An 18360-nucleotide genomic window follows, 5' to 3' on the forward strand; every position below is an offset into this window, starting at 1 on the left:
TCTCAGAAGGCAAAGCTATTTTAATCTGGACTCCTTAATGACTGTCAAGATCCTTCATTGTATGGTAAAAACTGAGTGTCCAGCTACATGTGCAGCGATAATGAAACCATCCACAGCTCCCCTGATTTTATTGCCATTTCTTATATGCAGTGTAATTACAAATGTATCTTTCCATTCAACAGCTTCTCTAAATTGATGGAGTTCATTACATAGGAGATGTTTCCTCTGAGACCTGCTTTCTATCAGTTAATGGAATAGCTGGCTGGTGATCTATCAACAACCATTGGCCTTTTTAGGTTTCCACTGAGTTTGTTTCCGCCACTCTCCACTTCCGCTGACATTAAGCACATTAATAGCATAAAGATGCGTATCATTTTCACAGTATCATCCAGTTTACACTGGAGGTTGAGGTTTGAACTACGACTCTTTGAGTTGCATAGGTTAAAGAATATTACACAGGGAGAATAAAGGAACATTTTTCAAATTAATACGTATTGTTTCACTTTATTATTGTCTGTGTAGTGTTCCTGCGTTTGCAGTACATGCTGGAGTAAGGTTGTTGTGTTCTGTAAGTTTAGTGGTTTGAGTGTGAGGAAGCAGCACAGCCTCTAGATGTTAATGGACATTTTTCTCTCTGTCTTTTCTTTCTTTGTCTGTAACAATTCATGGCGATTTTCTTTTGTAATGGTTTTCATCATGGCAACATTATATTGCCAATGTAACTAAATGAGAATAATTTATTTGGAGAGGAGTGGTTTTGAATATCTTTACAATACAAGAATATGGAATATATGCTATAGTCGTAACCATGGCCATTATCACCTTTGATACCCTGTCACCTTTGAATAGGGTGAGCATTACATTCAGGCCAACTTAGTATTTAATGTCTCCAAATGTAAATGTGAATTCAAATTATTCCACATGACTGAGGGGAACCTGTCCCTGGAAAGGTTAATAATAAATGATTAATTACATTGGCAAGACAGATTGCCTTATGAATCTTCTATATCACTGTGACTTCAAAAGAGGTGATTAAAATGGTAATCATTAAATAAATGATGCATCTGATTTAGAAAGTGCTTATCAAGATATTCAAAGAAACTTTGAATGATAGATAAATTAAATGTAAGATAAAAAACGAGTACATATTAGATTAGTAATTTCTTGAACACGGGTAGATTGGTGCAGTGTTTGTGAAGAGAGGTCCAGAGGAACAGGGCTGCTATGGAAAGACTCAGGTCCAGGGTTCGGTCCTGGATGGTGTCAGAGGAACCAAGGCTGCAGGAAGCATTGTGGCAGTGGAGAAGTTGGGTCAGGTAGAAAGGCGGCAGGGGTCACAGAGGTGATGGTGTCAGGGGCAGGAAGGAGTCAGCAAACAGGCATTGTTCTGGATGTACTGGAGTTTAGTAATACTTTGGATGATGTACCATGAAGAATGCTGTTGAAGTAATCTAGTTTGGATGTGGTGAAGGGATGCATCAGAGGTTCAGCATCAGAGAAGAAGAGGGATGGGCGGACAAGCTGTTTTACAAGTTCTAGTGATGAGAGTTAATGTTGGAATCAGAGCTACAGTGAGAACCTATAGCATCAATACTGTAAAGGATACCACAATATTTAACCGTAACTAATAGGCCTCAAAAGTCACAAAAAACATGCATCACAAACACATCAATTGGCACAAAAGACTAAAGGAGAATAACATTTTTGAATTCTGAATTCGAAAAAGGAGCAGTGTGTAGGATTGAGTGGCATCTAGTGGTGAAGATGCAGATTGCATTCAACTAAAGACCTCTCCTGCCACACAAGCCTTTCCAAGTGTTTAGGAGAACTACAGGTTTGAACATGTGTTTAGTTTGTCCATTCTGGGCTACTGTAGAAACAAGGACTCCGTGAAGGACTCATTCTATGGTAACAAATACACAACAGGTCTTAGTTTCAGATGATTCTACGCAAAGGAAAAAGTTATGAATATAATCTTCCATTTCTGCCAATCAATCCCTCTAAATCCTACACACTGTTCCCTTAAGTGCAAACAAAAAGGAAGCCTATATTCACCCCGAATAGTCCACTGATGATTCAATCTAAGGAGCAGCCTGATTCCACTGCAGTCTCACAGTTGAATCGTCACATTGACGAAACAATGTGAATGAATCAGAAGATCCTTCAATTCTAGTTATATGCTCAATGTTAGTTCCTCCCATCAAACCCTGTTTTGGTTTAAATATCGTTCTACTAATAGCACTGTCATTAAAGATTTGTCAGGCGAAGGCATCTGTCACTCTGTTTGTGCACTTTGGACAGCGCCACACCTTCACACACACAGCTGTCCATTTTCTATAGATACAAAAAGCTCATCAGAGGGGGATCGGTGAGCAAAATGAATCACACCGACCAATCAGATTGAACTCTGACCCGAGCCAACTCTGTGCTAATGAGGGGGTTTGGGTTCAGTAAGGAGCAGAGACCAGTACAGTGTCACTGATCTAACCTGGCCTAACACATAGGCTCACAAACATTACAATATACAACAGCACACACAATAACACTCATGTGGACATTGTTGATGCAAGAGAGAGAGAGAACAGGCTGCTCTGGTGGAAGAATGCGAGAAATAACCAACAAATGACGGCACAGAAGTCCGATTTTTTTTCGTATTATTATTTTCAAAAAGAAGTGAAAGAAAACCTTTTATATATCCAATTAATAGAAGAGGGGGGACATAGAGATATGTCATCTTGTCTATTCTGTAAGCTTTATGAAACATTGTCTACCACAAATTCTTAACTATTCATACCGGGGTGATGGGAAATCTGTGTTTTTCGAGCTGTAAACATGCTTGCTGAGATCTGAGCTGTGAGCCTGGTCCACTGGAAGAAAATAAGGGAAAGGCATGGAAGGAGGCAGTGCCTCTCAAAAGGCATTTACAAAAGATATACAGTGTATGTGTGTATGATGTATATATCCATATACTCTCGTCCTCATCCACTTTGTCGGCTCGCTTTGCGTCATTGCACCATTGTCGCAGGAGGCCACGTTTCTGGTTTGAATGGATGCAGTGTGAGCAGGTTGATTCATAGAGAAACCTACCTGCATCCTCCCTGCTCCCTCCCTGCTCCTATAAGAGACCCTGTTCTTGTGCGATAAAAGACAGTATCCTTCATTTGAGGGAAAAAATCTGTATGTGGAGAGAGAGAGAGCTATTGAGCTACATCAGGACTCAGGAGAGCGGCTGTTATGGTTGATGAACAAGGTGGTGTAACAGTTCATATTCAGTGTAGTTCCTCAGCTCACAACATCTTCCAAGCGCGTATGAGCCCTCCGAATTATCTGGAAGCTCTACTGGTCTTCCTGTGACATTATTAATACATGTTTTAATTTGCAAGCGCAAAATATGTTCCACACTAACTAATTGATTTCATCATTACACTACATTTATGATGTGAGGTCCTGGGACAGGGATGTCGTATGTGTACAGATTGTAAAGCCCTCTGAGGCAAATATGTATTTTGTGATATTGGACTATACAAAATAAACTGAATTTAATTGAATTTAATTGAATTTATGAACAAGACACCATTGAATTGCTGGTTAACACATCAAGTTGAACCAATACATTAAACAGCAACTACAATGTCATCCTTTGTTGCTCGGTGTGGGAAACATTACAGCAGTTCCACCACAGATCTGCCTGGGCCTCCCCACGGACCAGAAGGACATTCTAAATTGCTGCATCTATATGCACACCTAATTGAGCCACATGAAATCGATACATGTCATTGTTCCTTGTCGACGGCTGGTTTTTGCATCATGTTTTGTCAACCAAAACGTCCCATTTTGGCTAACTGTTGACATCACATCTGTATCAATGTGTGCAAAGTTCCTTTGTTTCCTATATGTATATGCATGCTTGTCTCTCAACCAGGGTTGCAAAATTCCGGGAATATTCAAAGTTGGAAACTTTCCACGGGAATTAACGGGAATAAACTGGAAATGTTGGGGTCATTTAACTGTATGTACCTTGTCATAAGCAGACATGCATGCAAACATTTATAATACAACTTTTAAAAATGACATTTTTGACTTTTTTGACAATTTGTGAGTAGAACTTTATTCTTTTATCGAACAACAAAAACATGAACGTTGAATAAAAAAGGTGTATTCCCTATGATCACCACCCCCAACCCCAATTTTTTTTGTGTGTTTTTCCCTGAATCCTTTCAGGTCTAAATGATTTCTTCCTGGACCTCATCAACGTCCTCCTCACTACTGTAAAAAGTTAATCTACTGTATACAAATAAACTTGATATTAAATTGAACATGGCTTCAGTTTACAATATGCTAGGTAATGACAAACAGTGTTGGGAAAGTTCACTTTCTACATGAACTAGTTTAGTTCATAGTTCACACATTTTAAAATGAACTAGTTCAGTTCATAGTTCATAATTCAAAATGTTGAACTAAGTTCACAGCTCCAAAAAATGAACTAGTTCAGTTATTTTTTTCAATATGTTGTGAGCTATAACTGAAATCTCTATCTGTCTGCAATACCGCACTTGGCCTCTACGCCACTTGGCGCTCTCACACTTGCCAGGCATAGGGCTGAAACGTTCAGACACTGATGACAAAGACGTTCAAAAACAACAGAACGTTTTATGTTCATGTTTCTGGCAGACAATGTTCCCAACCAGCTGCATTCAGGGTCCAGCTGAGCTCGCCGTGCATAGTCTTGTTCTCAACTACATTTAAGTTCCCTGTTATATGCTTTTGCAAAAAAACTTAGGCACATTTTTTTTTTTTTCAAAATTCCCAAGCCAAAATTCCCGTGGAAACTTTCCGTAAATTTACCGGAAACTTTCCGCCCCTTTCCAACCCTAGTCTCAACCGAGGAGCCGTGTGAGTACAAAGCTTCATTAAGTTCTCTGTGAGGAGTTGTGGACAGCGATGAGGACTTTGAAACCAATGATGATCACAGTTCGCCACCTTGTCACAGTTCAGTTAGAGAGAGTTGAGCTGCGACTTCACATCTAGTTTCAGGGCGACAGTAGAGTGGATTGTCCTTCCATCAGAGAATGGAAGGTTCCATCCCCAGCTCTGCTAGTCACAAGGTCAATGTAACCTTGGGCATGACACTTTACCCCAAATTGCTCGTGAATGGGTGTGTTAGAGTCCTGTTGGGCCGGCGGCCCCTTGCATGGTAGCCCCTCCCATCAGTGAGTGAATGTCTGTGACTGGGTGGATGATCACATGTAGTGTTAACACGTAATGTTGACCCTTTAACCCTTTACCACCATTCAAGTAGAATTAATCGTTAGGGCATTTATCGGTGCTAAAATATGTGAATATGTAATTATTCAAATGAGTCTCAGTGCCCTTCCTTGTTTGTGAAGAGAGTTTCCTCAGGGATCCTCTTAATGCTGCTACTGAGGCATGCTCTCAGCTGGACGCTGAGCTGTAAGTGCCCCCATGTGGAAAGTGAGGTGTAGTGCAGTGAGTGCAGTATGACTGCACTCAAATGAAAAATGTTTCAATGCAACTTCAGTTCAAAGGTTCTTTGTCAGATTCAGGGTGTTCTTCAAATTCCAATCATTGCCTATCCTTGCATGTTGTTGTTCATGTGGCCAAATAGATCTGACGATAGGGATCAGTGTCTTCAATCAATTTATGTGCACTTGGATTTTACACTCGAAGTAACATGTGTATTTCTATGTATGCCTTTAAAGTCGGAGAAAGGTCATCATACATCCATTAAACCATTATTTCTGGCGCCACTGATTCTGATTGGCTCATCCCAAGTTTGTGTCAAGGGTCAGATGGTATTTGAGTGGAGTGGCAAACTGTCACACACACACACACACCACAGTTGGACTGTGTGGCATTACATGTTGTATTAATTTAAGTATTACATGCTTAAAACGTACAATACAATGTATTACATTATACTGGGCTCATCAACAAGGACCCCTACTAACCCGGACCCTATCCTGGACTCTTATCCTGACCCAGACTCTTATCCAGACCTGGACTCTTATTCAGACCCGGACTCTCATCCTGATCCAGACTTTTATCCTGGACTCTTATCCTGGACTCTTATCCTGACCCAGATTCTTATCCAGACCGGGACTCTTATCCTGACTCGGACTCTTATCCTGGACTCTTTTTCTGGACTCTTATTCAGACCTTGACTCTTATCCTGGACTCTTATCCAGAACTGGACTCTTATCCTAACCCGGACTCTTATCCTGGACTCTTACCTTGACCTGGACTCTTATCCAAACCTTGACTCTTATCCCGGACTCTTATCCAGACCGGGACTCTTATCCAGAACTGGACTCTTGTCCTAACCCGGACTCTTATCCTGGACTCTTACCTTGACCTGGAGTCTTATCCAAACCTTGACTCTTATCCTGGACTCTTTTTCTGGACTCTTATTCTGGACTCTTATCCTGACCTGTACTCTTATCCTGGACTTTTATCCAGACCTTGACTCTTATCCTGGACTCTTATCCTGACCTGTACTCTTATCCTGGACTTTTATCCAGACACAGACTCTTATTCAGACCTGGACTCTTATCCAGAACTGGACTGTTATCCTAACCCGGACTCTTATCCTGGACTCTTACCTTGACCTGGACTCTTATCCAAACCTTGACTCTTGACCTGGACTCTTATCCTGGACTCTTATCCAGACCTTGACTCTTATCCTGGACTCTTATCCTGAACCAGACTCTTATCCTGACCTGTACTCTTATCCTGGACTCTTATCCAGACACAGACTCTTATTCAGACCTGGACTCTCTTAATCTCTGTACATTGTACATTATTTTTATACTTCGTACTGTGAACTGTTATTTATTGGACAGTTATGTCCACAAAACTACCACTTCTAAAACATCTCTTTCATTTTAATGATACATTGTACGTCCAATGTAACATGTTTATGTTACCAAACCAATGATATATTGTACGTACAATGTAACTTGTTTATGTTACCAAACCAATGATACATTGTACGTACAATGTAACATGTTTATGTTTCCAAACCGATGATACATTGTACGTACAATGTAACTTGTTTATGTTACCAAACCAATGATACATTGTACGTACAATGTAACATGTTTATGTTTCCAAACCGATGATACATTGTACGTACAATGTAACTTGTTTATGTTACCAAACCGATGATACATTGTACGTACAATGTAACTTGTTTATGTTACCAAACCAATGATACATTGTACGTACAATGTAACTTGTTTATGTTACCAAACCAATGATACATTGTACGTACAATGTAACATGTTTATGTTACCAAACCGATGATACATTGTACGTACAATGTAACATGTTTATCTTTCCAAACCGATGATACATTGTACGTACAATGTAACATGTTTATGTTTCCAAACCGATGATACATTGTACGTACAATGTAACATGTTTATGTTACCAAACCGATGATACATTGTACGTACAATGTAACATGTTTATGTTACCAAACCGATGATACATTGTACGTACAATGTAACATGTTTCCAAACCAATGATACATTGTACGTACAATGTAACATGTTTATGTTTCCAAACCGATGATACATTGTACGTACAATGTAACTTGTTTATGTTACCAAACCGATGATACATTGTACGTACAATGTAACTTGTTTATGTTACCAAACCAATGATACATTGTACGTACAATGTAACTTGTTTATGTTACCAAACCAATGATACATTGTACGTACAATGTAACATGTTTATGTTACCAAACCGATGATACATTGTACGTACAATGTAACATGTTTATCTTTCCAAACCGATGATACATTGTACGTACAATGTAACATGTTTATGTTTCCAAACCGATGATACATTGTACGTACAATGTAACATGTTTATGTTACCAAACCGATGATACATTGTACGTACAATGTAACATGTTTATGTTACCAAACCGATGATACATTGTACGTACAATGTAACATGTTTCCAAACCAATGATACATTGTACGTACAATGTAACATGTTTATGTTTCCAAACCGATGATACATTGTACGTACAATGTAACATGTTTATGTTACCAAACCAATGATACATTGTACGGTTTTGTGTGAATTAAATACTTGACAAATGAAAAGACTTTAGTGTGGCATTTCAAGACCCTCCCAACCCCCTAAGATTCAAGGACACAGGAGAGGAGGGGTGGAGCTTGATGATGATGATGATTTTTTTCAGAATATACATGTTCATGAAAATCTGCAAAGGTCATGGTTCCCAGTGCCGCTAAAGCCCAGACATTGCATGTTTGTTACAGTGTGTCTTACAGTGTTGTAAATCTGAAATCTAAATGTCATGTTGTATCGTGACAGTTGGTTCTGACTCAGACCGTCCTCCATTGTCAGATGGGGAGCAGCATCCTATCATAATGAAATTAGGCACGTGGGCGAAGCTGCAAACACATGGAGGAGTGAAGGGGGATGTGGCAGCTGAGCGGAGAGGTCTGTGTTTGTTGATGTGTGCGTTTTCCTTCTAACTGACCAACGATCCATCCAACCGAGCCCTCTGCTGCCCACACACACACTCTTCATCTCTCACACACACTCACACTCACGCACTTAGGCTGCCCACTGATGCTCTCGCGCTCCTACGAGGGCATGCTGTTCGCTGCCTCAATCAGCAGCTCTGATGAGGTGTTGTGTTCCATCGCTGACTGTTGTGTGGCGGTTGCCTCTGGTAGATAGAATGGATAAGAATAACGCCCACACACTCATAAGGCATTACATAACACACCATGTGATGGCAGTGTACTGTGTGGTGTAGTAAAGCCAGAGCTGAACCTCTTTTTATATCTCAGTGTGGAGAGCTGTCATGGTGACATCATCTCCGTGTGAGAATTCAGAATAAACATAGTGTGAACATTTGTGTATTTGAGACAACGTGAGGCATGTGGCTTGTTACCTCTCTCTAAGTTGATGCTAACGCTGGACGTTTTAGTTTTAATTGCTGGCAACTGAAAGCCCTGTGGGCCTTTATTCCATCTGACTGAAGAAACAGGGGGAGGTTGGAGTCAGGAAATGCAGTTCCTGATCAGAGTGCATTTGTGCTTCCAGTGAGTTAAATGCCTAAGAACACATGTGCTCTACAGCTGTGAGATGGGGTTGGCAAGGTGTGGATCTGTATCTTGTTGGATTGGTTGCACTTTCATTACATTACATGTCATTTAGCTGACGCTTTTATCCAAAGCGACTTACAATAAGTGCATTAAACCATGAGTCCAAACTCAGAATAACAAGAATCAAGCAAGTACAATTTCTTTAATAACGTTAAACTAGTACTATCCGTAAGTGGCATTTAAGTGCTACTAAAGTGCTAAACTACAAAGTGCTATCGGTAAGGGACATTTAAGTGCTACTAGAGTGCTACTACAGCTCTACCTTCCCTATTCAAGGTATAGTACCCTTGTACTGCTTAGTTTTCTGTGTTTCTGAAGATCTCCACAGAAAGTAGGGGGATTGTATTTACTGTTGAATTAAGGAAAACGTCTTAAAGACTTACTGTACATGCAGCTCTTTCATTTGGGAGCCCTCCATTTTTGGAATATATTTTTTAGCAACTTCTGTAGTTACCTGTATATCCACATCCTGCACACACAGTGCAGCATTAGAATACATTTGAGTGATGACAGTAAGACCAACATCCATCCTTCTCTAAGCTCCGTTTTTGGTCTTCACCAATTCCAGGGAAACGTAGAGGTCTTTTTACTGAAATCAGCTCAGATCTGAAGGGAACTGCAGAGGGTGATAATTCTCACTTAAAAAGAGAAACGCCTTTCACATTACACAATGTTATGGATCCTTTGTTGATGGAAGAATAAAATGAATTTAGCTTGAAGTGAAGAATTGATGTCACAAATCTTTGTCTCCCAAACCTAGAAGGCACATCTACCTACTTGTCTGTAAACCCTTAGATGCACTGTAGCAGCCAAGGGAATTGTAGTTCAAACTCCCGTTGCCTCCAGTTCTCAGTAGCACCTTCAATTGTTTCAGCCTGGAGGTGCGGATGCTGTCGAGCAGCACTGCAAGTTGAGTCATTTATCGACAGAGGGCAGATTGCACAGACTACTCTCTCTCTCTCTCTTTCTCTTTCTATCTCTGTCTCTCTCTGTCTCTGTCTCTCTCGTTCTATCTCTGTCTCTCTCTGCCTCTCTCTCTCCCCTACTCTTCTTATCTGCCTCATTCTCTTTTATTCATCTCCCTCTTTTACTCCCCCCGTCGTCGTCCCCCCCCTCACTCAGCTCTCCTCCCTCTCGTTCCATTTCACTTTCATCGAGCATCTTGCTCCATCTCTCTCTGTCTCTCTCTTCCCTCTTCCTCCCTCCCCGTTCTCTTTCTCTCTCATTTATCCTTCTTCCACTCCAGAAGCTCTGACACACACACACACACACACACACACACACACACACACACACACACACACACACACACACACACACAGCTCCCATATAGCTCCAGCACCCAGCCAGTCGCTTCATTCATCATTCATTTTGCTGGAGCGAGGGACTCGTACATCAGCAGGACCACGTCTTGTGTTTGGTGACAGTACCGATAAACCTACAGAGGAGGAACAGAAAGAAGCCAAAGAAACAGTGTTGAAGTCGGCAGAGGTTAGTGTTGCGAGGTGGCAGCATGACTGCTTATCTGAGCAAGCAGCAGAGTTGCATAGCGGACTTGGATGGAAGGGGGGACTGTGGGGATGTGCCATGTTCCTTCAGCTGGCACCATCAACACACCAACAACCACCAGCACCCGGGCCAGCGGTACCATCACAGACCTGTCCCTGGCGGTGACACCCTTCCCCGAAGGGGGGGCCAGATGGCGGCCTGGCATTTGGACAGCATGTCCTCCAGAAGCCCCGGTCGCTTGGCGTCAATCAGAGCCAAGGGGGGGAGCTGTGACCTGTGGCCCCCTGAGTGTGGCTGCGTCCAGAGCTGGCAGGAGCTCCACCAGGTAAAAGTGTGCTACTGTCAGAACGATTATCCGCACGTGTCCACGAGGACCAGCAAGCTGTGAGACAGTTGGACTCTGTTTGTGACTTCCAGTCTAGTCTACATGAAGGTAAATTATAACGTAGGACGTTTTGTAGATTTTAATGAAGGAAAAGACCAATGGCTGTGCTGACTGCCATTACAATATGATGGGCAGTCACAAACTGCAGTTTCTGGGGGGTTTCTTATCCTGAAAAAAACCTCAATGTTTATCTTTTTTAACTGGCATCAACATCTGTGATTATTTTTTGTTCAAGGCTTCAAACGTCAGTAAAACCACAGAGCAGAAATGAGGTCAATAGTTTGGTGTCCTGATGACTTGATGACCGTAATGACGGTCCCATATGTTGTCCTCCTCAAGCTAGGCTTCTGTATGGCTGCTCTTTGTCAAATCATGTCTGGCAATCAGGTGGGAGGGCTTACTGTATGTGTTGTCACTCAGAATTAGCCAGAGCTTTCACCCTAGTTCACTGTGACGGAATGAAGGTTAGCGTTTTTGAAAACAAGCTCACCTCATCCCGCCTGTGCCTCTAATCTTGAACTGACATTTTGTTTCACCTCATTTCGTCATGAAAAATCAAGGGCTTTAGCCAAGTAACTAAGTTGTTTTTCCAAAGAAAACAACATGGACATCCATTTCAAATGTGGTTAGGAATTCAAATTAGCAACATCTATTAGCTAGGAATGAATCGTGGGTGCATCGGTCACACAACCTGCAATATTAAAACGTGCAATGCGAACAGTCTTTGCAATTCTACAATGCACTGTGTGCCAAACATGACACTGCCCTGTTAAAGAGGGAAATTAAAGAACAGGGATGTTTATTACGTACACACCCAGTGGTTTTCAGCTATAGAACAAATGGATTTCAAGGTTGACCAGGTCTGCCAGGAGCTAGAGAGCCGAGCTATGAACCAAGCTGGTAATCTGCATCTGTTTGCCAGAGCAGAAATATGTGTTGAGAAAGACGGAGATGCAAGATTGTCAAGTGATGTGGACAGAAATGTTGGCACTATTCTGTGATCAGACATTTCCTGAGTTGCTCAATGGGCTTTAATTGGCCAGGTTCTCTTGTTGGAATATAATATTCAAAGGACAAGTTTCAGAAAGTAATTCATACATTTCTGTTTGGCTACACTCCACAGATTGACAACAGCGATTGAACTTGTTATCAAAGCCTCATGGAATCTTTTCCAGTTGCACTTGTAGACATCTGCAGCCGCCCATGTGTGAGTTAGTTCTGCAAAAAGAAAAATAAATCTGCCTTAATGGGAGTTGGATTGTTGAGGTCCATCGTGATATCAGTATTTGAGATTTGAAAACGTACGCTAATTATTAGCATTCAATTTTGATAAGGATTTTTTTATAATCTTTTTTTATAAATCATTATGTAATGTATAGAGGTACATTTCCTAAAGCTACTAAAAAATATCTTTTGCATTTCTGTAATACAGATTTGTGTTACTTATTGACTTACAAATATGCTGTCAGTCATGGCTGCAATGATGAATAATAATATCAGCCAATTTATTGGGGCAGTGAATATTGTCGGTCTAGAGTAGCTCCATCGACAAAACCAAAATCAACAAAATCAAAGGGAATGCGCCACACCGTTAATGTATTTCTCAAAACCCATGTATGGCAAAGGCAAATCATGATTTGGGATTTAATTGCCGGGATGTGTGGTGTTTTTGCAACCATAGCACGAGCAAAATGACCTCGGGCAAGGCCAGTGAGAGGTTATGTGAGGCCATCCATCACGGAGCCGAGGGAAAGGTATTACCTGTTCTCCAGCTATTGTGCTGCCTTGGAAATATGAGGAGCTGGACACCGAGTATGAGCTGGAACACCGGGATCAGGGCATAAATACGGGCTTTGGATCCACATGGTGGGTGGGGTATGTGGAGAAACATATATCAATGCTTTGAATGGAGAATGGGCCAATGAGGGTGATTTAAATAGACATTGATGCCGGTGTTCAAAGAATAATTAGATTTTGTTCATATTTGGTGGCATTTGCTATATATTCCCTCATAAAGGAAAACCCAACTCAAACAATCATGTGTAGTGTCACGGGCTGTCGCTAGGACAGGCTAGCCTGGGGCGGTGCAAAAAGAGAGCTGGACACAGGCACGTCCGAGGGTATTTAACAAAAAGTAAAGGTTTATTTCCCATCCCACCAGCAAGGTAACGTCCAAACAACAAAGTATCAAAAAAGGGTCCAGTTAGAAAACATCCCGGAGGAGAAAGTGGTTAATTAACCAAACAAAACTCAACACCGGTGAATCCAGGCTACGAGGTCGTCTTCTTTGTCGTCCTCTTCCAGGTGCTTGTGTGTTCACCTTCCGCTTGTGTTCCCTCTCCTTCCCAGGTGCTCTCTCTTAAGTCTTCCAGCCCTGCCTCAATCAGGTGCCTTAAGCAGCTGCAGCTGGGTGAGCGGTGAGGCAGGCTGGGAGATGTAGTTCTTGCACTGGCGGCCATTTTGTAGCTACCTGTCCCCTTGTGATGCCACACATGGTTTTCATGATTATTTTACATAAACTATCAAATCTAAGTATTCAGTTTATTGAACAGTTTCTTATTTCCTTTGATACTTTTGTCATATACAAATACGCAGTGAGTAATTTGTATATTGATGTTGTCCAATGGTACGATAAACAGAGGCTAGTTTAGGCACAACATCTGCAGGCCGAGTCGTGACTTTAAAACATAAAAGCGTCAGTAAGTAACTGGGCCCGACCTACCGGACGCCACTGCTCCTCTGTGGACAGGAGGACATGGACAGACTGGAGTAGGAAGGCATGTTTTTAATGGAAATATTGAGTTTGAAAGTTGAATGTCAGAATCACTTTTTGACAAGATTGAACCGGTTCTGTCTGTTGAAACTCAAACAGTTGTTATCTTCTTCATTATAACTTTCCTTTGCGACACATGAAGAGATAAATGAGGATTCATCATTTCTAATTAGACCCTGAGGAATACATCAATGTTATCTTTGCCGGCCAGAATGAACATATGACTTTGCAGTTTGAATGTAGTGTCACTCTCATTTTAAGACTCTTCGGTCCTCTGGTGGAGCTTATCTGTACATTTAGTTCATGCTCCTGCATTTCCCTTCAGCCTCACTCTGACCATACTTTAACCTCCACATCTCACAACGGGTTGTTGACTATTTTTACATGGCATGCCAGTCAATTATTGATACACTCCCCTGTTTGATGAGCCATTTTACATAGAGGAGCTGCTGAATTATTGAGCCAACCTCAACAAGAGCACAACAAGAAATACAAGCCCCTCACTCTGTGACTGAAGTGTCTGATGCTGCATCCTGGGTTTCTGCAGTGTGATGATGACAGTCTTCACTGTAGGAGTAAGGCTTTTACGCCCTCCTCATCATCCATTCTGGACGTTGTTACTGTCTTCAGCACAATATCAGACTGAAAGTTTCAAAGAAAAGACCAAATACACAACATTTTGGCAACTGGCACTGAAGGAGTTTAGATAGGAATGCACATGTTTTAGTGGAGTGATGGTATTCATGAGACGTCTGCCAGAAGCCTTCAGAGAGCTGCCCCGATTAATACAACACTCATTCTGCCTGCAGTAAGTCTTTACTGTAGGACTCAACTGTTCTTATTCTCAAGGCTTCTTAGAATATAGTCTCTGATATGATTAGCAGTAGAGTTTATCTCCATGAAAGCCTGTTAACATATCCTTGATGGCTTAATGTATTTGGAGGCAGTTGATCACGTGGCGATGTTAGAAAGCATGGACAAGAGGAGAGAGATGAGCCCAAGGGCAGTTAGGCATTCCCTTTAAGTGGCATTCCCTTTAAGTGGCCATTGTCTCTGTGTGCATACATATGCATTGCTAGTGGCAGTGGGATCCATGTGATGTGGTATTGGGTCCTGTTGGGCACACAAGTGAAACTGTATAAAGCAATTGAGTGATGATGTATTTTTAGATCACGTATTCTCTGTTAGACATTAGGTGACTAAATGACTATGGTATATGAAGCCTTCAGTATGGGACAGGTTACAATGCTGGCATGCCTTTCACTTGACAGGCAGAGGTCAACAGCAAGCATCCTGAGACAGGGTCAAGATCAATGACCTACAATGGGATTATTTCAGTATCCTGCTCTCCGGCATTATCGAAGAAGATTTGCTTTGTTTCTTTCTCAGAGTCTGTCCTCGTGCAGTAGCTGCTCGAGACTGTTTGTGTCTGATGAATGTCCTTTCTGGATGTTACCTGCATTACAGAGGAGTGGTGTGTGTATGGAAGTGAAAGGATGTGGTGGGAGAAGGTTTTTGTTTGCTCAAACAGACATGAATGAATGGGTATTTTTGCGGTAAATTATATTGAAAGGATTCTCTTGAGTCAAGTTCATATTTCATGTCCTCTGTCTGAGAACGACTGTGGAGTCATTCATGTAATTAAAGTACGTGCACGGCAAGCAGATGTGTCTTAATCCCGCTCATCATTCCTCTCACAAACACATCTTTCCTTCAATCACTTTTTGGCTTCTCAAACATCATGGCCGGCCAACTGTCATCTTTCTATTTTGGTCAATTCATCAGTCTCTCTGTCTCTGTGACGTTCAGACTCTTATTTGAAGGAGCCACAGTGACGTTTGATCATTTACATTAATGAAGTTTCAGGATAAGGTGAGGAAATGTCTTACATTTGCTGTACTGGAGGGAAATAAGACGGCTCTAATTCAGTAATTCAGTAGTTTTTTGGTAGTTTTCATGGGCTAGATTATAGATTAAAAAAGACCTGAGACAAACCAAAAATACAGAACACATCGGGAAAGACAATGAGTTTAAAAAACAGGCAAATATGTGGGATTCTGATTTGGATCCAATGTGTCTTAACTAATCTGCAAAAGTATTAATGAAATGATTTGAGCTCACTTGGACAACATTTTGATAGAAATGTTTGAGTCATAACCCCTCACATTATTCATTCGACTTGATGACAATTTGGGAATGAAAACTTATGATAATTATTAATAATAATGTCCCATTTCCTGCCTCTGGGTAATGTCTTCCTCAGTGAGTATTCAAGTATTCACATTGTTTACTGAGCTGTGTCTGAACTGCACTTGATCTGTCACCAATCAGAAAGCAGATTGATGACAGCTAATCAGTTGTTCCTCGATTTTAATCAGTCAGAGGTGAATAGAGAACAGGGTAACATTAAAAACAGATCTTATGTAATGTAAAGAAAATAAAATAGATACAATCCAGTAAAGCCATTAATATGTGTTTGTGTGTGTGTGTGTGTGTGTGTGTGTGTGTGTGTGTGTGTGTGTGTGTGTGTGTGTGTGCATACATCATGTGATGACGCCTCATGTAAAACAAGGATCGGTGACCGGATTCAGCAACTGTTCTAAATCTCAAAGAGCTTCAGTTGCGTGGGTCTCTCACCTTTTGCACACAACACAATATACTACTTGATATGCATTACATTCCGTTTCATTCTAATTATTTGATAATGATTAGCCTTTTCTTTTGTTATTGCCCTTATTTGTTTGAGTTCTATTCATCTTGTGGGGACAAAATCAAAGGATGAATTTCAAAGGAATCTCTAAATGCATCCTTGAGCATCGTCCTCATACATCAGGCTCACTGTTTACATGCTGTCAACTGAACTGCTGATTGGATGTTCAGTCAAGCCTCTCACGTTGTGGACAACAATCTGAGTTCCTCTCTCAGGAGTGCTGCGTTTAACCATCTGCTCAATTTCTACAGGCCACCAGGAGAAAGCAGTTTATGTGCACATTGATTTAATTTCATGCTGCACAATATATGACCTCAATATCCTCTCCTGACTGGAGGTCAAATTATCAATATACAAGAGAGACGAGCGAGAGGTGCAGAGGAAACATGACTTGAGCTTGAAAGCTGTTAGTTGAATATGTTTTGACAGTCTTACCATCGGTGCCATTAAAATGTGAACCTTTACTTTTACAGGTATTCACAGCAAATTTCAACACAAGCTGCTGTCCTATATGAATCATGAATTATTTACTATCATAATGCATATGCGCCCAATAGAAGGTTACCACATCCACTCGTTTACCGTGTTGTCATCCGTCTCTAGTTGCAAATGGACCTGTACTTGTATAGCAAACGGAAGTCTTTTAAATTGTTGATGATACAGAGATTTATGGAAAGTAGGACAGTGGTGGGCCCTTTATCACTAAATCATAAGTCTCCCCTTCTATCCCTGTCTCTCTTACAGGCCAGCCCTGCACCAATAATCGTCAACACAGACACGTTGGAGTCGGTTTCTTATGTGAGTTTCTCTGTAACCTTCTGTATATTTTTTCATGCACCTATTATTATTATATTATTGGTATGGCCGTAAGCAACATTTGCTCCCACACACAGTTTTTTTAAATCTCTCAAATATATATTGGTTGTGTGTAAGAGTTATGATCATAGCTACATTTATATATATATATATATACATATATATATATATGTATGCTGGAGGTTGCTATTACTTACTTATTAATAATTACTAATGTCATATTATGTTAGTATCAACTGTTATCTTAAATATTTAGTTAATATACACAGTTCAGATTTACTAACATAAATAAATATACCTATTATTATTATTTTAATACATATAGTATATATATATATATATATATATATATAGATACCTGCATAATTGGTGTATGGTGTTATATTATCTATATCTATTATTATATATATCTGATGACTATATCAGATTGTTGGTTGAGGTTGCGGTTCTGAATTATTGGTGTTTTTCATGAATAAAAGACTTCTCAAGACCTTCACCTCAGTATTTTACATCAGAACACATAAATAAAGCTGGATAAATAAGTGGTGTCCTGTCATGTGTTGGCAGTATGTTAACAGTAAGAGGTGCTTCTCTGTGTGGTGTAGAAATGAGGACAGCAGCATCCTCAGCCATTACTAATATTGTAGCTATTTAGTTCATGTGATAGAGTGATGATCATATAGTAGCTTCAGATAAACTCTGCTTCTTTTACTGCCGATGCTAATTAAGTCTTCAGGTCTTCTTCTTCAGTTCTGAAAATAACATCTGACGCTGCTCAAAAATGATGTCCAACTGGGACTATGATATGCATCGTCTCACATGCTGGTGTGCTATTCCTGTATGAATGCATAATGACGGAAGTGCTCTCTGCTAATTAATCATCTCATTGAGATACAGGATGGGGCCAAATCCGCTGTGATTAACCGCCATGTGGTTAACAACACCGTAAATGGTTTCCATTGAGGTGGCAGCTATTTAGCAGAGAAATCACAGG

The 18360-nt window shown here is 40.7% G+C and overlaps 1 protein-coding gene across 1 annotated transcript in view; it reads left to right on the plus strand.

The window, feature by feature from the left end:
• Window positions 1-10686: 10686 nt before the first annotated feature.
• LOC117742911 (disks large homolog 2-like) overlaps window positions 10687-18360 on the plus strand; it is a 36998-nt gene continuing 29324 nt past the window's right edge. Inside the window, exons 1-2 of the mRNA XM_034550566.1 lie at window positions 10687-11007; window positions 17295-17348. Coding sequence (XP_034406457.1) covers window positions 10687-11007; window positions 17295-17348 — 375 coding nt within the window. The remainder of the gene's footprint in view (window positions 11008-17294; window positions 17349-18360) is intronic.

This window comes from Cyclopterus lumpus, chromosome 14, assembly GCF_009769545.1.
Source record: "Cyclopterus lumpus isolate fCycLum1 chromosome 14, fCycLum1.pri, whole genome shotgun sequence".
NCBI lineage: Eukaryota > Metazoa > Chordata > Actinopteri > Perciformes > Cyclopteridae > Cyclopterus > Cyclopterus lumpus.